Source organism: Panthera uncia, assembly GCF_023721935.1.
Source record: "Panthera uncia isolate 11264 chromosome A1 unlocalized genomic scaffold, Puncia_PCG_1.0 HiC_scaffold_17, whole genome shotgun sequence".
NCBI classification, from domain to species: Eukaryota; Metazoa; Chordata; class Mammalia; order Carnivora; family Felidae; genus Panthera; species Panthera uncia.
This window is the reverse complement of record NW_026057577.1, coordinates 71,873,535-71,898,139: the sequence shown is the minus strand read 5'-3', so window position 1 is coordinate 71,898,139 and position 24,605 is coordinate 71,873,535. Positions and strand designations below refer to the sequence as shown.

The window sequence follows — 24,605 nt, the reverse complement described above, 5'->3', positions numbered from 1 at the left end:
CCACTCTAACCTCTTTTTTTTTTTTTTTTTCCTTCTCCTCCCCCATGGGTTTCTGTTAAGTTTCTCAGGATCCACATAAGAGTGAAACCATATGGTATCTGTCTTTCTGTGTATGGCTTATTTCACTTAACATCACACTCTCCAGTTCCATCCACGTTGCTACAAAGGGCCATATTTCGTTCTTTCTCATTGCCATGTAGTAGTCCATTGTGCATATAAACCACAATTTCTTTATCCATTCATCAGTTGATGGACATTTAGGCTCTTTCCATAATTTGGCTATAAGCATCCAACTCTTGATATCAGCTCAGGTCATGATCTCACAGTTCATGAGTTCAAGTGCTGCATCCAGCTCTGCACTGACAGCATGGGGCCTGCTTGAAATTTTGTCTCCATCTCTCTGTACGCTTCCTCCACTTGCTTTCTATCTCTGTCTCAAAATAAATAAAAATAAACTTGGAGCTCCTGGGTGGCTCAGTCAGTTAATTGCCCAACTTCAACTCAGGTCATGATCTCACAGCTCATGAGTTTGAGCCCCACATCGGGCTTTGTGCTGACAATTCAGAGCCAGGAGTCTGCTTCAGATTCTGTGTCTCCCTCTCTCTCTGCCCCTCCCCCCCTCACGCTGTCTCTTTTGTCTCTCAAAAAATAAATAAACGTTAAAAAATTTTTAATAAAAATAAGCTTAAAAAATAACCTTCCTTCTAAGTATTTTGCATGAAAATATCACACTGCTTACTGTGTGTTTAGTACACCTATTTGTTGGACATTGACATAATAGAAGACGTATGTCACAAGCATATTCATTCACCTTTATTTACCCTGGTATGATTTCTAGTTGATTGTTCTGAATAAATCCAAATCAATTTATCAAATAAGTAAACATTCTAAGCAGATTGCTGCTAAAATGAGATTGTCGAAAAGCACGTTGTAAAGCTAGGACAGCCTGACCATTTTTTACGAATTATAGTGAACATCAATCACCGTAATTTGGGAAAGTGGCAATGGCAAAAGGCTTACTTTTGTACAAGTGATAGCACAATGCTGTTGTGATATTAAGCTTCTGATAGTTCAGATTCAGTATTTGATAATAAAATCCAAATAAGATTCTTACAATCATAGTGAATGAGAGAAGGGAGGAAATAAAGGGTATACAACCTACATACTGGTTCCCTTACTAGTTTCTGTGTTATCTTGACATGCGACAGACATTCCTTTATTCACTTCTACATGAGTGTTGTCACATCAACCAACATTTCTTGATCACATATGATAACCCAGGAGTTGTGCCAAACACCAGGGATCGCAAGTAAACAAGTCCTCAACATGGCAGGTGGTGTTGCAGAGGATGTTCGGGAGAGTAAGAGAAGGGCCAAATAGTGTCCATAGGACGGCTTGGGAAAGATGTCTGCATAGCAGGGAGACTCGCGTTTGGTACCAGAATAGGACAGAGGATGGTGGACACTGTCAAGGCAAAGGGAAAGGGATGAGGAGGGACACAGGTGTGAGAGAGAAGATGGGAATTTGAGGTGCTACAAGTTGTTCTGTATATTGGAGGTCTAGTGAGATGGAGTCTGGAGAAATTAGAGAAATATTTGTATGACATGCTAAGAAGTTTGAACTTTATTCTGAAATCAGTGAGAAAGCAATGAAGAATTTAAAGCAAGGGAAACATCAGACTTGTGTCCAAAAAAATATCCAGGCATAAGATTTTGGAGAATGAGTTGGAGCGAGGAAGAGTAGAAGCAGGGAGACAAAGAGGAAATCATTGACTTTTCTTTTTTTTCTCAAATTGAATTTGTGAATATGCCAAGGAATGGATAATTCCATGACCATGCCTCTGTGATGCATTTTAATCATCCTGCAATATAGTCATTTGAAATTGGTTCAGTTAATGATGGTAATCAATCAACAAGAGTCATAAAACTATTCACAGTGCTATTACTTATAGTTTTGATTGATGAAGAGGATTTTGTTTTCTTCTTAGGGTTATAATTACTCCCCCCCTTTTTTTTTAGAGGATATGTTCTGTAGGCTCCAGTTATTTTAATGTCCGATTTTACGATACTTCCTTATACTTAATGTTTGTTCGTGCAGTGTTTATAATTATTTCAAGGCTATTTTTTTTCTTTCTTTCATTCATTCTTTTTTTTCTTTCATTTTTTTTTCTTTTTTTCTTTCTTTCATTCATTCTTTTTTCTTTTTCTTTTTTTTTTTTAATTAGAATTACTGTCTCTAACACAACTGGGAAGGAGAAATCCCTGGAAAATAATCATTACTTTTCTGGTGTATATTTATGTATTCTTAAATGATTAAGGAAAATAGCTAAATTGCAACTGTTATCTCAACTGAAATGAATTATTCAACATGGGAAATCAGAGATTTGATACCCATTTTGATATGTTTCTAGTTCTTTATTTCAATTTTGTTATATTCAAGTTTTCAAATTGTGATGTAATTATATTATTTTGTCTCCATGCATATGAATAAGAGTAAGAATACTTGCTAATTGTTATTGAATGTTTTGTTTGTGCCAGTAACTGTGGTAAGTACTTTACACAAATTAAGTAATTAAACCCTTGCAACGACCTTCATGAGGTTTTATATCACCTTCATTTTCATCTGAGTCAAGTGGCTTTTTGCAATTCACATAGTCAGTAAGTACTGGAGCTGACATTAGAGAGCAGGCTTTCTAACTTGGAGGTCTACCTCTTTACCAATACCCTACATGGCACCAAACCACCTCTGTTGTGGATGGAGTGAAAATGAGCCTTCAAAATACATTAAAGTATAATTTTATACTTTTTAATGAGATTTTTTTGTGGAGCACCACTGAACAATTTTGTTCTCTGCAGAGAAGTCCAGTTTTAAGCAACTGAGTAAGTGCCCAGCTTAGCAAAGCCAGTATATTTATGGTAATGTATGTCATTCATACAAGTCAACAAATATTTATTGATGAGTTGAGCACCTGCTTCATGGTTAAGTTCTGGGATGCAGAAGAGTTCTTGCCTTCATGAGATTTCCTATTAGATAGAGGCAAAGGGCACTAAATAAATCTGCCCAATCATATTCATCCATGCTTGTCTAACTGCTACACTGTCATGATTATGGTTCAAGAGTTAAAGATTGCCAAGTTCAGTGAGATCTGTGGCTTCCTAATATAGAATCCAGTTTCTAATGGGGGTGCCATACGGGAGGACTGAGCCCAAAAATAAGAGCTTGAGCTAGGTGGAACATGTCTATTGATTTAAAAAGCTTATAGTAGGTAAGCATCATAGTGTAGTGGAGCACATTTGGAATCTAGAATCAAACGGATCCTATAACCAGGTCAAGCAGCCTAATGTCTCTGAACCAGCTTACTCACCTATAAAGTACTAAGAATATTAATTTATTCATTTTTTCAGCAAACATCTTTTGGACGCCTTCTATCCACTAGTTTAACTCACCTCACAGGGCTATAGTTATAATTAAATGAAATATTGTGTGAAAAGCCCCAGGTACATAGTAAATATTCATGAAAGTTAGCTCCTTTACATCTCAGTCTGTTTTCTTTTCTTGACTGGATTTTATCTTCCACTGCAGTCAGTCAGAAGGCTCAGTGCCCAGGAATGGCCAGGCTGTGGGGGAAACTAGTTCATACCACCTGATCTTAATGAAATGGATTGAATGGAACTCAAACAAGATTGATTAGCTATATAAAGTCAAATCATTCCAATAAAAAAATCATACTTGTCTGGAAGCAAAATCTATTTAGAAAGTTGTCTCAGGGGTGCCTAAATTGGTTGAGCGTCCGACTCTTGGTTTTGGCTCAGGTCATGATCTCATGGTTTGTGAGTTCAAGCCCCACACTGGGCTTGCTGCTGTGAGTGCGGAGCCCACTTTGGATCCTCTGTCCCCCTCTCTTTCTGCCCCTCCCCCACGTCTATGCTCTCAAAAATAAATAAACATTTAGAAAGTTATCTTAGAGTGCAAGCCAAGCTTCTGGTAACAAGAAAGCTGTAAGTATGGTGGAAAGATGTTTCCTCCCGCATTGAGTCCAAAAGGGAGAGATCACAGGCTGATGAAGAGGCTCTGCCTACATCACTTCATGCTTTCTTCTCTGATTCAAAGCACTTGCTCCACTTTTCACCAGAAGATCCAGAAGTTGTGTTTGCCACTTCTGCTCCCATCTACCAGCAAGAAGTTGTCATATGGCCACACCTGTTGCTTGGAGGATATGAAATTCCTTATTGAGGTCATCACATGTGTTGCTAACCTCACAGAGGCTCCATTACTAAAAAAAAAAAAAATTAAAGAAATGGATAATGGGGTTCATTCTGCCAGGGAAGCCAAATTAAGATCAGAAGTCTCCCTGGTTAAGAGTATAAAACAATAAAAAAAATAACCCAGTTTATATAAAATTCCCTGGACAAGGAGAAGCTTTGAAAACTGGCTCCGAGCCTGAGCTCTGGGGCCTGGGTTACCCACAGACCTGCTTGTGGATGGGGAAGATGGAGTAAAATGTGGTCCAAGATGAATCAGGTGGAGGTGGCCCAATTTATGTATGACAGAGAACTGTAGTAGCCTTTGGGGAAGGGATTTGAAGGGAGGCAAGGAGACCAAACAGAAGGTGCTTAATAATCTAGGTAAGGAATAGTGAGGCAATGCTCACTTGAGCATTGAAATCGGAGATGATTTCAAGAGATATTTTAAGAATTAGAATCAGAGGGTTCAGGAGCATTTATCAGGTGGTACAGGCTAAACTGTAGTTGCAAGTAGAATTTTAATGATTAGAATTTACACGATGTAGGAATCTGTTTTGGTTAAGGTAGGCTGAGCTGCTGTTATAAATGCACCTTTAAAATATTTAATGGCTCAAATGTAATAGAAGTTTATTCCTCATCCACATAATTGTCCAAGGCACGTGCTTCTTGGCAGATGGCTCCCCTCCATGCAGTGATTCCAGGAACTCAGACTCCTTACACCTCAAATCACTTTCAACTTGTTATATTTTAAGAACCACATTTTATTCACTGGCATGTATAATAACAGAAATATTACCGTTGTTGAGTTTATAACAACTCTAAATTGAAAGGACTAGAGCAAATTAAGAATATATAGAATATATTACGGGTTATAGAGATACTTACGACCGGGGGAACTCTCTGTGATAAATATCTCTCTGTGAGGTATTTTCTGACTTTTAGCAGCATTCACTGGGAATTCCAGAAATTGAAATTGAAAAATCCCAAGCAAGGTCCACACCGCAAGTGTGGAGCCAACACAAGGCTTGATCCTTTGACTGTGAGGTCATGACCTGATTGTGACCTTCACTGACTGAGCCACCCAGATAGTGGTCTTGCCCCATTTTTTAAAAAAATTACATTCATTATTTACCCAAAAAGGACCAAAGAGGATAAATTTCAGAAATAGTTCCTTCAAATCTACTAGTAAAACAGGTCTTGTTGTTTCATGTGACAATTTTTAGTTTTTGAAAAATTCTCTTATGTGGAGTAGCTTCTTCTCTCTCAGTGGCACGTAAGTGAAATCTTATTGTTTACTTTCTTCAGAGAAACTTGGGAAGTTGTCTCATTTTAAGGATTAAAAAACTATAGACAAGAGACTTTGTTAAGAGTACACTGCCTGTAAAAAGCAAAACTGACTATGGCCAATATTCTTTTCACCATAGGATTACCAAGAGCAGAGTCACAGAATCCAAAGAAAGAGGGAGACAAAGAGAGGGAGGAAACACACACACACAGAGAGAGAGAGAGAGAGAGAGAGAGAGAGAGAGAGAAAGAAAGAAAGAAAGAAATCAATCAATCCCAGTCCACAGTTGGAAGACTGAGAAAAGCCCACTGAAATCGGTAGTTAAAAGTTATGGGTGACACACAAGGAAACAATTTCAGAAAAGTGCTGGGATAGCCAGAAGAAAAAAAAGTTGAAAAAGCATAGAAACTTTGGGGTGTAATTTTTTAATATCCTGATTTTTTTAATGGGAAAATTAAAGTACTTTTAAATTTTCTTATATTTGATTTTTTAGGGGGTTATGATGGCTGTACCAACGTAGCAATATATTCTAACAGAATTCCAGGGAAAACTGTTTCCCTTTGGAAACAAAAAGAAAAAGAAAAAAGGGAAATGGCAAAGAATATCTGTTGTATCTAGTCAATGCATTAATTAATTACTGGTCATAGAGGGAGCACCCAGAGGCAATGGGGGTAAAGCCCTTTAGAAAAAATGACATCTAGGGCACTCCTGCACTGTGTTTCTCCTATATCACGGATTAATATATAATTTATATTCAAAATTAAAGCAATTTGTCTAAAGAAGTGTGAAAAAAAAAACATAAGTAACCACTGCCCTTCCATATTTTAGTTTACCTATACTTGCAGACGTTATCGAGAAGTTCCATGTAGATACCAGCTGTAATTTATGCCACATATGAAAAGGAATTGAGTAAGCTGTATTTATCCCAAATATAACATGTAGAATCTTTTCTCACATATCCTGAACTCTGCATTTACAAGAGAAAAGTAAGCCAGAAAATCACTCATAAAAATCAATAGCCTATTCTTGTCACTTACGCCTTCTCTCTACAGTGTGCCTTGAAGTGCCTTCTACCCTTCAAAGAAAGAAATATACTTAGTTCAGCCCTACGCTGTGTTACATCACAGTATTATTTTTAGTTCGTCTATGTGCTGTATCATGGTAACTTCATTAACCACAAATTTCAAAATCATTGGAATATTTATATTTCTCATTGTCAAAAAAGTTTACTCTTATTTTATTACAGTAGGCCATATGCTGTTAGAAACCTTTTGCATTTGAATTTTAATATTTTTAGTTATTTTCCCCTATGTAATATGTCACTCATAGGGCACTCCAAATCTCCAACAAAAAACGAAGCAGGAATGGGAGAGTTTAAGGAAATAATTTTAATACATAAATATATGTTTTGAAGGTGTTTAAGTCATTAGTGAAAAATAAGTGTATATAAAGACATAACCTATTCTCTAAGTATGCTTGAACATTACCTTTACAGGCCTCTTTCAAGTGTGAAGAACCTTATTATACAATACACACTCTCTCTGTTGCATTTGGGCAACCTAGATGCTAGCTTTAAATATTTCTAGAAAAACCAGTACCTTCAGGAAAATCCACCTTAAATTCGAATTGTTTTTAACTGTCCACACTCAATACTTATGTCCACTTCTCTTTGTTGTCCTCTTTTCCTCTTCTTTCTCTTCCTCTTCCTCTTCCTCCTCCTTCTCTCTCCTTACTTCCAATATGAGACTGAGTTTCAGTTTGGCATTATTTTTGATTAGGGGTCAGCATCATTGAATGACTCTAAATCCCCAAAACAGGAGTAGTTGTACATACAAGGTTTGGGATAAGAGATTTAAACTTGTTAACCAGGAGGCTCGTTAATTCTGAGGAGAAAAACCAGTATTTACACTGAAATATCGTTAATGCTATTTTAAGGGAAAAGAGGCTGCCATCTTGTGTATGCTGTGTTGATTGCACACAACAGTGGACCCATTCGGAGTTTAGTTCTGTGTTAGACTTAAATTACATTAAAGGCTAAATTATCACACAAAATGTCGAAGTGCTCATCAGTGACATGGCTCCAAATAAAATAAAATAAGATAAAGCATAGCATTGGGGCATGTATTCCTTTAGTACATGAGAAAACATTTTACATACCATCTAATTCTTCTTTTTGAGACAATTTTGATCCTAAGCTTCAGAAATAATTAATAATCCCTAGGACTAGATTAATCTAGAATTTTTAAAGCATAGAATTTATAATTATAAAATAAAAGAATTAATTTTTAGAAATAAATTCTGAAGTTAATGCTATCTGATAAAATGCATGTGGAAGAAAGGTTGCTCTTGACAATGACATTAATAAAAATAAAACCTGAATTCTATTTTAGAGCTAACTTATCCTGCTTTCTTCTTCCATACTTATTTCCCTGTTTTCATTTCATTAGCACCATAAAAAATGTTTTAATGAGGATCATGGCTTAGCTAATAACAGCAAAGCACAAATTGCTAGAAAATGCTTAAGAGCCAAGATGTGTGCAGTAGAGATGCCTTAATTTTGAATAGAACCACATGCCTCACAACAATTTGATAAGTGTTAGTGCCATCTTGTGGTTGAATGCAATAATGCAACAAAGCAGCAGCACTATCAGGTGAATTTATTAATTTTTTGGTTTTTTGAACCAACAAACTAAATACATATATTTGGAAATAATTTTAATACATAAATAAAATATATTTATATATTTATTATAAATTATTTATTTATAGATGTAATAATAAAATTATATAATTATATATTTATTATTGTATAATTATTATATTATATAATTATATAATTATTATTATAACATATATATATAACATAATATATATAACCTGGTTATAACCAGGTTTCTGGTTATAACCACTAGAAAAGATTAACCACATGTTAGGAGCTTGGGAGTTTTATTAAAATAAAATAATTTGAGTTCACTGGATAGTCTGTTACACTAAAATAAATTCCAAAACATGTGGGAAATTCCTTATGTATGAAATATAATAAGGTACTATTTCCCAAATACAAATTAGGGATTGTGAGTCTGAAAAATGCACTCAAGAAAAATAGGCCCCATGGTCAAAGAAGCCTGGAAAAATGCCACAGGTCATATCCCCTTCTTGGAGAGTCATGGTGCACATTCACTTATTTAAAGGCCATGGAAAATGAATCTATTTAATTTTGTTCTAAACCAGCATTTTCTAAGTATGCTTGTCCACAAAAATTCCTTTTTTAAAGAAGCATATAATGCCTATTAATAATCAATAAGTCATAACTTGCTAAAATAAAGTTAGAAAAACACCTTTAAACATAGAAGGTAGAAGTGTTAGACACAAGAGCAAACTTGGAAACCACAGTGAAAGTGGATTAAAGATTGTATCCATTGGCTGTGTATACTGCTGACTCAAGGTTTTGTAAACAATGTTAAGTAACAGCTTTGGAATATGAGAATCTTATTCTGAGATGTTAAACAATTACAACTGCACCAATGAGGTCAAAATGACTGAAGTGTTTTATAATTTTTCCAGAAGAGAGTGGGAAATATTTATTAGATGGAAATTAGCACATTTTGACTAACCATTTTATTTTTAGAAATTTACCTAGAGGACGTAATAGGAAGTGTTGGGTATAAACTCAAGGGTACTCATTACAGCCTTAGTTGTACTTTTAAAATGTAAGTAACCTGCTTATCTACAGTCATAATTCTAGGTAAATGTGTTCACACATTTATCCAAGTAGATTATATCCTGTTATATATATAGTTATGTATATTTAAATAAATTGATATGAAAATCCAGGATATTCAGAAGTTTATTTATCTACCAGTTATTGAGCATCAAGTACGTTTGAGACAATAATATTGTATTTCATTCATGTAAAATGATAAACATATGTGTTTGTACAGATATGGTCAAGAAACCAATTTTATAGGAAGAATATTTTTTAAGAAGAGTGTTAGATACAAATCTTTTAATGAACCTAAATAAAAAAATTAAAATTAAAAAAAAAACAAAAACAAAAAACAAAAAACAATGTCTCCAGTCCCCTACGTTTGTATCACAAGGCAAAAGTCTTGAACTATTAAGGACTCTAAGTCACAAAGGTCCTCTATGTTAAGAACTTGAAAACAATTAGAAATTCCTTAAATAAACATGATATTAAAACAATACTAAATTTTAATAGTAACATCAGAAGATTCTAAGTGATGGTTAGAAAGAGACATGCAGCAAATTTTACGTTGGGGAGTCAAAACGAAGCAGAGAAAGTCAGATGACCGACTCATCATGAGCGTGCATCTGGATTTGTTTTTCATGTACAGCATGTTTATGTTTGCTAACATATTTGCTATCTCTAATCCAGGTCACCCTGTGGCCGAAGCCACATGTTTATGAAATATTTTACCATCATAACATGTTTTCAGAGTCCGTCAAAACTGTCTCTCTTCTACCAATCCCTGTGATCTTTGTGCCTGTCACCATTCAAAAATCTGTCCCTCATCCCTAACTTGACCTGTAGACCTGCTTTTATTGGCTGGATTGTTATTTCCTCAGGCCATTGGATACATACTGCCTCAAGCGGCATCATCGATATGACACCAAGCATGAAAAATGTGTTTGGAGGTGGCCTCGACTTTACTCACCTGTTCTATGCTGTCGTTTCTTCAATGTAACTTCAAGACAGCGCTAGAAGTGATCTCACAGGCTTGTTGGGTGGTGTATTATATCTGATATAGTAAGTCGTCAGCACATGTTCCCTGGAGTGATGTAGATCCCCTTTTGTAATTTAACTTCTACTATGGAGCCTGAGGACGACCCAGCAGGATTCCCGAAACTGGGAATTTTGTCAGTTCACCTGTATGGCAGGTGAGGAAAATGTTTCTGGGAAGGGGCAAGAAACAGATTGTGTCTCAAAAGGATTTACTTTTGTGTGTATAGGCTTCTGTGCTGAATTACTAGAAGTTTTGTCAGTCCTTTTACAGAATACCTAAACTAAATGGAGTGAGACCCAATTTAAAAACACAAGGCCCAGTTTCTTGAAATCACTTTTCTTATAAAAGAGTTATTCTTACTTTTTGGACAAAAGAAAGAGAGCAGTGTTACATCCTGAAATGAGTGTTTGGTGATGATGTGCCAGAAAAAGCGCTATTTGACTGGTCTTCAGATGTGAGTTCTCGTGTGACTTGAAATGAACCACTTCGCCTGTCCTGGTTTTCTCATCTGTAAAATGGAGACTCAATTGTAGGGTAGATAAACAAATACTGAGTGTGAGCATTCTATAGACCAGAGGAGGCTGCTTGTCATTAGTAGCATTATTTATAGTATCTAATGATTATTCAACATCTTTCCAAAATTATTCCCTGATGGTACTTTAGAGAAAAGCAGGAAAATATGGATGTTTGGGACAGAAGTAGAGGGAACATTGCATCTGAAAATCTAAGTTTGCTTCTATCCTGTTACTTCCTGGCTTACTCATTACATGACTGGGGGCAAGTCACACTGAATCTCAGATTGTTTCTCATCTTCAATATAGGTGGATAACGTCGTCTTTTATCAACATCTCAGAGGATGCATTTAATAGTACTCTGTACACTGTAAATTGACTCAATAGTCATTAATCTATACCGCCACATCTATTTAACAAATATTTACTGAGTGCCTCCTCTGCTCCAGACACTGTGCCATGTGCTGGGGAAGAGTCTTGGCCTTTATGGGGGTCATAGCCAGTGGAAAAATGCACACAATAAGCAGTTAGACATACAAAGTAAACTATAAGTAACATTCATAATGATTAGTGCTGTTAAGCAAAGAGCAAATGCCAAGGAAAAATAATAACAAAAATTAATTCAGATTGGGAGGTTGAGAAAGGTATCTCTGAGCAAGTTATATTTAAACTAAGACCAGGAGGAAAATACAATGCCAGCCAGACAAAAGGGGAAGAGAATGGGAGGGAGGGACTTTTCAAGCACAGAGTCTTGCTAGAATATGCAAAAACTGGAAGCAGGAAATAACTTCCAATGACAGGATAGCTGGAACGTGGTGAAGGGCCCAAAATGGAGTTGGAGACATGGCAAGTCCTGTCTACCATGTTACAGATTTTGGATTTTATTGTAGGTGTAATTGAAAGCTGTTGAGATGTGTTAGGCAAAGAAGGGGGAAGATTAGATTTGTATTTTTAAAAGCTCTGCCTGTCATCTAGTGAACTAATGGAGGGGGACACAGAAGGTGTGGAGAACCCAATTAGGAGGCTATTATTATAGTAGTACAGCAAAGAAATCATGGTAGCAGCTTAACTAGATTGGAGGCAGAAAAGATAGATAAGGTGAGTTTGGGGATTAATCGGACTTGGTGGTGTCCTGGATGCAATGCATGGAGAAGAAGGAGGTATTGAGAACAATTTCCAGGTGTCTTGCATAAGCAGTTGTCAAATGATGAAGTCATTACCTGACCCAACAAAGCCTGAGGGAGGAGCAGTTAGCAGGAGAGAGGATCAAGACTTAAGTGTTGGACATTGTTGATGATGGAATGTCTATTAGATATCCAAGTGGAGTCAACAAAAGTCAAGAGGAACAGAGGTCTACCAACCATACCATTAAGTCAGTGATTCATTCAGTTAGTCATCGGATGTTTATTGGGGACCAACAATATGTCTGATTCTGTACTAAGTGCTGGCGATTTAAAACAAAACAAAACAGTGATCCAAATGGCTCTGATATTATGGAGCTCCTTATATTTTAGCAGGTAGCATAGTTACATAGATGAATTTGAAATGAGGGCATGACTGAGAAATTTCATATAGGTACGTAGATTTTAATATCCCTCCAAGTATGTGCTGCAAAACTCCCAATCCCCAGGGTCCTCAGCCCACAGTTGGGAACCACTGTGTTAAAAGTAGCAATTTTAAACTTTTTGGTTACACTGACTCCCCTAAAGAATGCATTATAACAGGTTACCATATAATAGTCTGCATTTACATTTATAAATATTTTTAAAGTTTGTATCATTTTGATAAAATCTAACTGTCGAAATGGGAATTTCACAATAGGAAATTGGGATCATTATTTCATTATACCCAGGCCTAGGCATACAAAAAGCTGGACATTAAAGTTACTTCAGGAATGTGGAGAGTTTTGAGAAAACCCCCAAATGATTAAATAAAAAAAGCCAAATCCTACAAGTCAGTCCTTATTTTGAGCACAGATATTTATGTGTCATTGCAGTGAGGGGAGGTGTTGAGAGGGGATGCTGGTAGTAAGCTTAAGGATATCAGCGTACTTGTAATGTCTAACATCTATATCATGCTTCACAGTTTACTGAGCCCCACTTATATTTTTCTTTAAATCATATAGACCAAAGTTATCAAGTGTAGCTTCAGTTTAGACAAAACAGAAAGAATTAAACAAAATCTTATCATGACAGAGTCAGGCCTTGTATAAAGAACTATTTCCTGAGGATGAAGATTGTCACACTGGAATGATTTACTTAGGAATGTCTCTGATTCACCTTCCCTAGGAGGCATAGACTCACCTTCTCTAATAGCATAGACTCATTAGATCCATTGGCCTCATTCATCAGTCACAATGAGAAATGGTATGATATATATAGAAGCATGTCAAAGCCCTTCCCCCATCCCTGTGTAGTAGAAAAATCACAGGCATTAGAGTCAAACAAGCTTGGTTGGAATTTTAACTTCATCTCCTGTTAGCTGTGCATCCATGAGCAACTTACTTAACAGCTCTGATTTTCTTTTTTCTTTTTTTTTTTTAACATTTATTTATTATTAAGAAACAGAGACAGAGCATGAGCATGAGAGGGGCAGAGAGAGGGGGAGACACAGAATCTGAAGCAGGCTTCAAGCTCTGAGCTGTCGCACAGAGCCCGACGCGGGCCTCAAACCCACGAACTGCGAGATCATGACCTGAGCTGAAGTCGGACGCTTAACCACCTGGAGCCACCCGGGCACCCCTAGCTCTGATTTTCTTTATTATCATAGGGAGCTTGGGAGGTGTGCAGGGTTAATATGAAGTTGGCAGATGATTTAATAAGCAGTTGTCCCCTTCCCCCAATGCCTTACTCTGAGACCTCCAACCTTTCCTAGCATTCTAAAATTGAAAATTCTGAGCAAGAGAGAATGTGGGACCAAAGATGAATTTAAAGTCTAGTTTGTGACTCACCTTTCCTTAAGCCCATCACACTAGTACAAAGTTTGAGCAGCATATTTAAGTCTAAAACTAGTCAGTTAGGTCAAGATGCTGGATCATCTTTTTGTAGTTGACCAGATGATACCAAGAGAAATGTCAGATTCATCTCTGTCATTTATAATATGAATTAAATTGACATATGCAGCATGCAATAGAGGTTTTTAAATATCAGGACAGGGTTACCATGTAAAGATCAGAAAAAAAATAATTACCATTATTATTATTATTACTTAGATTTAATAGTATTATATACTGTCCCTTTAAAATTTAAGGAGAATTTTAGGAAAAAAACCTTAACCTTTATTTTCCCATGTGATAAGCTTTATTTAACTTTTATTCCTTTAAATACTTCCTTATGTTTAAATGAGCTATTCTCTTGCTTCCAACGAAAGGCATGATTAACATGAATCAATCTGTATCTCTTTAACAGGGACAAGTGATCCATACGTGAAGTTTAAAATTGGAGGAAAAGAAGTTTTTAGAAGTAAAATAATACACAAGAACCTCAATCCCATATGGGAGGAGAAAGCTTGCATTCTTGTTGAGCATCTTAGGGAACCGTTGTATATAAAGGTGAGCCAGTTATTTGTTTTTCCCTAATGCAATGACATAAAACTCGCTGTTTGATGGTTTTCTATCATGTATCCTTGTCTGATGAGATTTTTCACGAGAGATAAATTCTGCTGTGCACAACTCTAACCTGTTGATGGTGTGACAGAAACGAAATAGAGGGGAGGGGAAGCGTGGGAGCATTTTTCTTCAGGACAGTTCTATTGCCAGTCACGTAGGAGGATTATGGACTCCATCTTCTCCTGTTTGGCGAAGTTAAATGATTTAGCACACTCTGGGAATATATATAAACAAGTCTCCATAAAATCTAGCAAGAAAGAAAGCTTACACAGAACCTAGTCTTTTTGTCCAAGAATTATATCAGGGGACCTACCATTACTACCATTGTTGCAAACAAAATATTTTCCTTGAAAGATGAGAAGGATAAAGATATCCAAAAATGGAAAGAAAAAAAAAAGAGTGTTTCCTCTCGCTTGATGTAGTTTTGTGTTTTTTTTTTGTTTTGTTTTGTTTTTTTAAGAACTTAAGGAGATTCCTTGTTTTGTTTTTTAAATTTTTTTAAATGTTTATTTGTTTTGGAGAAAGAGAGAGAGAGACAGAGTGCAAGCAGGGAAGGGGCAGAGAGAGAGGGAGACACAGAATCTGAAGCAGATTCCAGGCTCTGAGCTGTCAGCACAGAGCCCAATGCAGGGCTCAAACTACAAACCATGAGATCATGACCTGAGCTGGAGTCAGACACTTAACTGACTGAGCCACCCAGGCGCCCCAGGAAATTTATTTTATTTTCCTACCTAACTTCTCTTTAATCCATGTCTCCAGATACTTTTTCTGTATCTAATTCATATTTGTAGACACTCTTTGTGGTTCCTGTGTTCTGACTATCCACTCAGTGACCAAACCTTTTTTCTATTTTTACCATAATAACCACATTTTGCAACTGGCACTTGAGCCAAAAATCTCATATAATCACTCTTTGAGCAACCTCTAGGCATCCTCATTCCCATCAACTCTTCATTTATATTGCCTCCATTTGTTTCTCTTCTACACAGAAAGGGGGGAAAAAAAGTAATGAGGCTTTTATTAAAATAAGAGCAGAACTGACTGGTCTGAAGGTAGTGAATTACCTCAGTTGAATGTTCACAGTCAGGTACAGATCCAACTCCTTATTCCACTCTTTCCCCTTCTCATTACTGCACTTGATTAGTCTTAAAATAACCATAGTAGAACAGTTTTTAAGATTGGTGAGAAGAGAATCTTCTAAGGACATAGTTGGTAAATTTCTAGAAGTCATTATAGGAGAATAGATCCATATTTGCATAAGAAACAGTCTCAGAGCACCTGGGTGGCTCAGTGGGTAAAGTGACCCACTCTTGATTTCAGCTCAGGTCATGATCTCACAGTTCATGGGTTCCAGCCCCACATTGGGCTCCGTGCTGATAGTGGGGAGACTGCTTGGGATTCTCTCTCTCTCCCTCTCTCTCTGCCCCTTCAGTGCTCTCTCTCTCTCTCAAAATAAATAAATAAACCTCTAAAATTTTTAATTAAAAAAATAAAAGAAATAGTCTCGAGTGGACATTGGCTAAAGAAAATCAATTAAATAGAATTCATGAACTGTCTTTTAACATATAATGAGTGACAGCATAAGTATTATTAATGTGGCAATATTCATGGCCAACCTTCCTCCCACCAAAGGGAAGATCTTCAGAGTTGGAGATGCTTTTCGTCCCTCCTCTCCACTTCTAGAGAGAAAGAAACATCTACGTGAGAAAAAAGGGAGTGATTTTATAATAAAGAACTGAGATAGAAGTTGTAAAAGGAATTAAAAATACATATAAATGGTATGTAAAGGAAATTTCATTTCTAGGGAGGTTTGGAAGAGATGAGTTGGGGTAGCTGTGGCCATGGGGATGATGGACAGGAGAGGAAAGCGGGGGTTGCTAAGGATTGAACTGAACCATTTGGATCTTGTTTAAGGTCCCTTATGAGAAAAATCATGGAAGGAACAAGATTTATTCTTAATTACTTTTACTGTTCATCTGTTTCTTTAATGGGATATTACTCCACAACAGAACCATGTGAATCTCCAGGCTTTCAAAGGATTAAGAAATAAACTTCTCAAAATTACAGTTAATTTCTTTTGCTATTCTCTTGAGCTTGAGAATGAATATTCATCTCTGTAGAAATCTAAATGTCAAAATGGATATTTGGAAAGGAATATCACAATAGGCTCAAAAATAAACAAAAATCTGTAGTACACAGAAAAAAAGTGGTGGCAAAATTTTTTTTTTTTTTGGTTTGGGAGAGAATATGTCCACGCATATACTTGTGCCATTAGAGACAGTGATACTACATACAGGCCCAAAGCCTTGGTTAACAACCACCGTATAAGCCAAAAGCTAGGAGAGAGACCCCAAAGATTGTTTTTGGTTTTTTTTGTTTATTTACCACGTTGAGTTTTCAAAGTACGGCATCATGTAGCCACGACTTAACTTGTACTATACAGAAAAAGATACATAATGAATTATAAAATATTTGTCACTTTCGTACATTTCTACCTAAGAAAAATGATTAAGTAGAAATTATACTGGTCTTTCGTGTACAAACATAAAATGACAATATTTTTATGTAATACTTATGCTTCTAAATATGCTTTCGTATTTTTCATTTGATTTTTGTTTTCTATGAAATGCATAGGGCATCTTTTGAAAAAAGTCTCTAATTTTTTGCTTTCTTTTTTTCACTTTTTATGTTATCTGCTTTTTGCCTAACCTTGCATACACAGAGACCTAAATCAAAAACACTGGTGGAAATATTTTAAGAATTTCATGAACATTGCTTTATTTTCATTGTCTCTCCATAGCCATGTGTGATTGACTGACTTGATTTTGATATGATGCCCATATCCTATGTACTGGGAGATTAATCTTCCCTGAAAGATTTCTTAGGGACTAACTGATTCTGTACTGACAGGCAATATGAAAATGCAACCATGTACTAGATGGTTAGAAAATACTGTCTACAACCCTCCTGTCTGTAGTTAAAGGAAAAAGAAGCTTATATGTGCCCTGTAATCTGATTTCTATCAATGTAAAGGTTACCAAGGGAAACAAAATTCACTTCTGAGCCAAGATTATAAAATCACATTAAAGTTGCAGTGCTTATACCATTTCTAGCAAAAACAGATTTTTCCCTCCAAAAATCTTGGAACTGTCATTTAAAAAAAAATTAGACACAAAATAAAAAATAACATACATTCCAATTGGTTAGAATTCCTATAGCTTTTAATTTTAATAAGACTATTCCTTCAGTTCCAAATGACTTTACAGTAAGGGCAGATAAAAACAAGTCTATAGGAATGGACTTGAAATATACTTATAAGGTCGTAGTAGAAGCTGGGGGTTTAAATGCAGTAGTTTTAACTGAGACAAGAGCCACTGGAGCCTGGTCGGTAGCCACAGGGATGCCTGCTCAGGCACACATCTTAGATAAGAGGGTAAATTCAGCATCCATTTCAGCTGAATTGAATTAAATTTTCAATTTTCATTTCACTGACACTATTATTCAAGTTACACAGTGAACACCCAGAGTTATAGTGGAAAAGAGAGAAGCAATATAAAGGGGAAATGGTTGTATAAATTGCTGCTTGTTTGGCCTAATCACAGGCTAAAAATCTGGGTATTAGATTGGAGTGCTTTTCTAACTAATAGAAAGGTTTTGATAATTAGGAAGGCGATTCTGTTTGGGATCAGATTACTGTGTCTAAGACTGTCATTTTACCAAAGTTGACATTTCCTTAAATAACTCATATATATCCAGGCTTAAGATTTAAAATTGATGGAATGCCTGGGAGGCTCAGTTGGTTAAGTGTCTGACTTCAGCTCAGGTATGATCTCACAGTTCGTGAGTTCAAGCCCCATGACTGGCTCTGTGTTGACAGCTCAGAGCCTGGATCCTGCTTTGGATTCTCTCTCTCTCTCTCTCTCTCTCTCTCTCTCTCTCTGTCTCTCTCAAAAATAAACATTAAAAAATTTTTTAAAAGATTTAAAATTGAAACATTCTTCAGCATGGTTCAAGTTAAGCACCATATTGCTATCTTATGCCAAATTATTTCTGAGTAGGTTTTAAGGGCCCTAAATGAATGTCATATACCAATGATAGTCAACCCTGGCTGTACATCAGAATTACCATGAAGCTGCTTTTTTTTTGTTTTTGTTTTGTGTGTGTGTGTGTGTGTGTGTGTGTGTGTGTGTGTGTATGTGTGTGTGAGAATCCAGATGTTCAAGTGTCTTCCCTACAGACTTTGATTTAGGGCCGTATGGTAGAGTCCAATCTTCTGTACTTTTGAAACACAATAGGTTATTCTGATGCACTGCTTGGGTAGGGAGGGAGCTATTTTTCTAGACTTATAAATGGAAACACCTGAGTAATTGGAAGAAAACGTTTCCAACCCTAAACCGCGCAGCATCCAAACCAAATTATTCCAAAGTTAGATGCTTGTGTCATCTTAGATGTTTTGTGTGGTTCAAAAGTACTTCCTAAATGCATGAATCAAAAATCTCAACTATTTTAGCAACAACAACAAAAATCAATAGCAAAACAAAACAAGGAAACAAAAAAATGTGACTGTACTTGCTTTTGGTTTTTGGGCAAAGAACATAGGAGGTTACTGAGTCTTGGGAAGATAGAATCTCTGGTCACATTTTCACTATAATAACTGCCATTTCTTGAGCACCATGTGAGGCACAAGGCCTACTTTATCTCATGTAATCCTCAAAATACCTGACAAATGACTTTCCTCATCCCCATTACATAGGTGAGTGAGACTTAAAGAGATTTAGGGTTTCCTATGTCCACCCAGTAATTATGCAACATAACTTGTATTTTCTACTAAAGATGACTAATTGCAATGGCCCCAGTTAGGTTTTCTTTTTTCTTTGCGTTACAATGTCAGTCCTACGATTTTGAGTTTAATTATTCTTGTATAGTGAAACGGTTATTTTGAAGCTGCCTGAGTATGAAAATGAGTCATGGACATATTTTCTTCATAGAATCTTAGATCCTGGGTCACATTACGTGATCTGGGTCCTGTTCCATATCCTATTCCCATTATGCATCTTTATTCAAAGGCCACTCTCTCTGATTGTTCTCTGAAACATCTTATAAATAGCAGTTCCCATCACTCCCATACCCTGAGATACTTTTCCCCATGGCACTTATCACTACCTGTCATGCATTCGTTTATTATCTGCAGCTCCCCTAAATGTAAGCCCCAAGAAATCAGAAACTTTGTTCTGTTCACTGCTGTATTTCCAGTGCCTAGAACAATACTTGGCACATTGTAGATGCTAAACAAACATTTCCCACGTAACTGAATGAATAAATATATGAATCATTTGAACTGGCAATTGAAAACTCCACTGAAGTCATAATTACCTTTGGGCATTCCAGTCATTTGAGCTAACAAATTCCCATTTGTGGGAGCTGAGCTTTCTGTTACTGATTTCCAAGAACATTTTAGCTGGTGTACTCCCTGATGCAATTTTTCAGGGGAGGCAATTAAATCAAGATGCTAAATAAATTCATTTATTAGAATAAAACATTTTTTGTTCTAAACTCACGTGAGAATGAAGAGAGATGTTATGGAAACCAAGCAACTTTTATCTAATGTTATCTAAGGTTTCCACCTCTCCCAGGAGATGTGTGAAGGCAAGTATCCCATCTAACCTGTTCACATGTGAATTCACAGTGCTTCCCTCACAGTGGGTACCCAACTCGTATTTGCTAAATTTAAATGTGTTCTATTCTGAACAGAGTATCTTGCACAACTGAATCTGAATCCGACCTCTTCAAAGCCCCGAGTTTTGGGGGGAAGTGACATAAACTTTATAAGCTTTGGATTCCTTATCTGAAAAATGGAAACAACAATACCCTGTTCACTGAGTTCTATACAACATAAATTTCAGAATCTCCATAATATGTTTAACAGATAACAGTGCCTAATGGATAGTAAATATTGAATAAACATTAATCAGTGTTCACTGTGCTTGTTGTTATTGCAATGGGAGTACCTTATCTTTTTTTTTTTAAGTTTATTTATTTATTGGAGGGAGCAGGGACAGAGAGAGAGGGAGAGAGAAAATCCCAAGCAGACTCTATGCTCAGCACAGAGCCCGACATGGGGCTCAGTCTCACGACCCTCAGAGCACTACCATGAGATCACAACCTGAGCTGATATCAAGAGTTGGACACTTAACTGACTGAGCCATCCAGGTGCCCCAACAGTGGGAGTATCTTTTCCTGTTTTATCTCTTCTCTATGTTCTGTATTTCTGAAACTTTCCCTAAAACAATGCTCCTTCTGACAGGTAGTTTATAGAGCTTGGAACCAAGTCGCAAAGCTAATAATTTCATTAATGAATGGATTCTAGTTTTTATATTCTTTCCCATGGTTATGCATTTACCAATGAATAGGAGGAAACTAAAGTAAGCACCTAGCATTAGGACTGGAGGAAAAACTTTCACCGTGAGAGTTAAGAAAGTTCAAATGTTGAATCACCCATTTGGACTGTCTCCTCTAGCCAGTTCACTGGATTCACAGCTCTCCACTTCACATGTATGTGTGTACCCCAGATGTTGTTTGACTATCACTATAGTCCCTAAGAGTTTTAGCTTTAGGGTGATACAATTAGAAGAGATTGCATAAGAGAAATTTGTTTAATTTTGAGTATAAATTTTATGTTGTAAAATACAGTATTTGTAGCCACTTGCAAACAGTGAGGTGTCCGTTGCCTGAGACGTGGCAGTGTATTCATGTGATATGCCACTGGGTACATGACTAGATCTCAGAGGTGTAATTGATCAAGGAGAATGTCTATTACAGGAGCACTGTGCTTTCTATAACAAATGTACTCCTGAAAGGTTGTATGTAAATCAAATGACTGTGAATTGAATAATTTAGAAGGCATTAGGGGAACTTATCACTTAAGTAAATCCCCTTATGACTTCAAACTTAAGAGTCCTTTTATAATGCAAAGTATTTATCTTTTTATTTAAATATCAATTTTTTTACATATTAAGTTTTTTTTAAATCAAAGGCTGTTAATACTGGAGAAAAACCAAGGATGCAGGCTGCTGTACATATTGTTCCCTCTGCTTCAAGTTTTCTAACTACTGAGCCCAGTTGTGCTAAATTCTCTCAGCCTAATGGATTCTCACATCCTGGAGAGTTCCATGGCCTGGTTGATCCTTTCAAGAGCTGGCTTACTTGTCCATGCTCATTTACTGCAATGTGCAATACAAAGATTTTCTGTTTGAAAAGATCCAGAAGCACAGCTCCAAACTTCATCTACTAGCATCTTTCTTCCATCTTAAAAGCTTTCCCTGATCTCTATTATTATTTTTTTTCAAACGCTGTTCTTTTCTTTACAATACTTATCAAAAGCTGGAATTACATATCACCTGTGCACTTCCTTGTTTAACATCTGTCTCCTTTACTAAACTGTAAGCATTGATGATGTCAGCTTTGCTCACCCCTGTTTATGCCTAGCATATTGTCTGGTACCTAATAAATACTTAATCAATATTGACTGAGGAAAGAATGAGTAGCAAAACTAATGAATGGATGGAAGTTAGCCAACTCCCACTTTCTTGGAGTCTTTCGAAAATGGCCCTAATTGATCTAGCTCTGAGCTGTCTCTTCAGCCTTCTTCTTTCCACTCTCCATATTTCTCACTCTGCTTCAACCACACTGACTTCTTGATGACCATTGCGTGTGTTGGTCATTTGCTGTTTCTTCTGCCTGGGAATGATCTTCCCAAACCGGCCTAATCCTTCTCGTCATTCTGGTCTCTACATGACACACTTCCTGCACGAGGCCTTCCTGGACTCCCTATCTAAAATAGCAGCTTCCAACACACCCCCTTAGACTTTTGTGTCCACAGTGCTCATCACTGAAGTGTATTTATCTATTTGGGTTTGTATACACTGTCTCAGCTCTTAAATGCAGGGTCCAAGAGATCAGGGACAATACTTTTTTATTTATCATAGTATGAATAAGAACCATAAAAGGCACAAAGAAGATACTGGATGAATAAATAGAAACACATTCTCTTTTCCTTTCTGATTGTTGTTGGTAGTTACATTAATATTATTTCCTAGTCTTCCTTGTGATGATAAAAACTAAATTTGACTTAACCTTAATATGACTTTACAAAATTTTTTAATAACAACACTTCAATTTTAACTTATTTGTATATTTCAAAAGACATTGTCCTATAATATCACAGAATTTATCTTCAGTGACCTGAAAAACACGAAGGAATTAGAATCATATACTCATAACCAAGAGCCCACTATGGAAGACATATTTGTTGAATTTCATACTCACTTATTTTTCCTTCCAGTAATGCTAATATCCCTTCTATAATGTGGGGAAAATATTCTAAGCCTGGGTTCCTCAGATTTTTGATGATTTACTATATTTTACTTGATTTTGTTATTCATCTTCCTTAAAGTTCTATTTGATATAAATAACAATTTTAAGTAAAAATGCAACTTCCTTTGAATATTTTGTGAGACCCTAACATTTCAAACAAAGAAAATTTTTTTGAAGTTTATTTATTTATTTTGAGAGAGACTGAGCACTAGCTGGGTAGGGGCAGAGAGAGAGAGAGTGAGAGCGAGAGAAAGGGAATCCAAAGCAAGTTCTATAGAGTCAGTGCAAAGCCTAATGTGGAGCTCAAACTCACAAAACCGTAAGATTGCGGCCTGAACTGAAATCGAGTCAGACGCTTAATCAACTGAGCCACCAAGGTGCCCCTCAAACAAAGAAATTTGTAAAAATATTAGGAAGTTTCACTGTTTTTGATGACAGACAACCAATATTTTATAGTCAAGGTATTTTCATTTAAAGCTATATTGTAATTATTTCTAATAATGCTTTGTCTCTTTGGCTTCTCAGGTATTTGACTATGATTTTGGACTACAGGATGACTTTATGGGCTCAGCCTTTCTGGATCTCACACAACTGGAGTTAAACAGGTAACTTTTGAGCCACTGTTATATCACTGCCTCTTGTGGTGAAGCTGGGCCTGTATAAATGGAGTGACAGCCGATCTGGGTTCTAGACACTCTTCTCTCATTTATTGTTGTGAGCCGTCATGCTAGCCAGCCTTTTTCAAATACATCTTTTTTATCTACCCAGTGGAAATAATAGCATCTTCCTTGATTATCTTATTCAACAACAGTTATTTGGAAGGAAAAGTCTAGGACACCTGATCTGTCCCCCAGCACTGTACTAAGCACCAGCAATCTAGAGATAAAAGACAAATTCCTTACTTCCATGTTGCTGATATGGTTGTAGTGGGACATAAAGTAGATTATGCATGTAAATAGAAATGACTAGTTTAAGAATCAGGCTACCATACAGGAAATAAAACATGTGCTTTGCCTCAAAAACAGCTACTCTCTTATCACCTGAGCCCAAGGACAGTCTAATTTTGCCATCACTGGTGATCCTAGGTTACCAAGGAGTGCCTCAAACATGAAGAAAGATTAGTTGTATTTCCTCAGTCACATTAGTTTATTATTGCTTGACTAGTTGTAAAGCTATAGAATTATTACTAGTATTAGTCATACCTGGCACCTAATTATGGGCTTATATTTTTTTTTAATGCACTTCAACTGGAAGCTAAGAATTGATTAATACTACAGAAGGAAAAAAATACGTTTTAAAAGGGTCAAGCAGTACTGGGATAGGTTGCAAAGGAAGCTGTGAGATCTTCTTTGATGGTTTTAAGGTGTTTCATGTGATTATGTACGTGATGTGGCAGGAGCAGTGGAAAACAGGGGAGCAGAGAAATGGGCCAGATCGCTACTTTATATTTTAAATGCAAATTAAACAGAAATAGTAGAACCCCCTTATGTATCATAGTCAGCTAAGCTTGAGCACACTGGCAGCTTATTGGTCTTCCAAAAGCCATTTTTACCATGGACTGGACCAAAGAGCAGACTTTTCTGGACTTCCTGCATGTCCTCTATTCCAGTCAAGAGCTTAGCGCAGGCTGACCTAATGATAGAATGTGGGTGATTGCCGGCCTCCCACTCACCACAGTGGAAGGAAGTTTCCTACATAGTGTTGTTGTTGTTGTTGTTGTTGTTGTTGTTGTTGTTAAGTTTATTTATTTTGAGAGAGAGAGCCCACATGCAAGAGTGAGTGGGGGAGGGGCAGAGAGAGGTAGGGAGAGAGAATCCTAAGCAGGCTCCATGCTGTCAA

The 24,605-nt window shown here is 36.6% G+C and overlaps 1 protein-coding gene across 29 annotated transcripts in view; it reads left to right on the top strand.

The window, feature by feature from the left end:
* MCTP1 (multiple C2 and transmembrane domain containing 1) overlaps positions 1–24,605 on the top strand; it is a 537,709-nt gene that overhangs the window by 282,130 nt on the left and 230,974 nt on the right. For all 29 annotated transcript variants that reach the window (XM_049647579.1, XM_049647578.1, XM_049647590.1 and 26 more), the window contains 2 exons: positions 14,194–14,336; positions 23,292–23,371. In XM_049647579.1, coding sequence (XP_049503536.1) covers positions 14,194–14,336; positions 23,292–23,371 — 223 coding nt within the window. The remainder of the gene's footprint in view (positions 1–14,193; positions 14,337–23,291; positions 23,372–24,605) is intronic.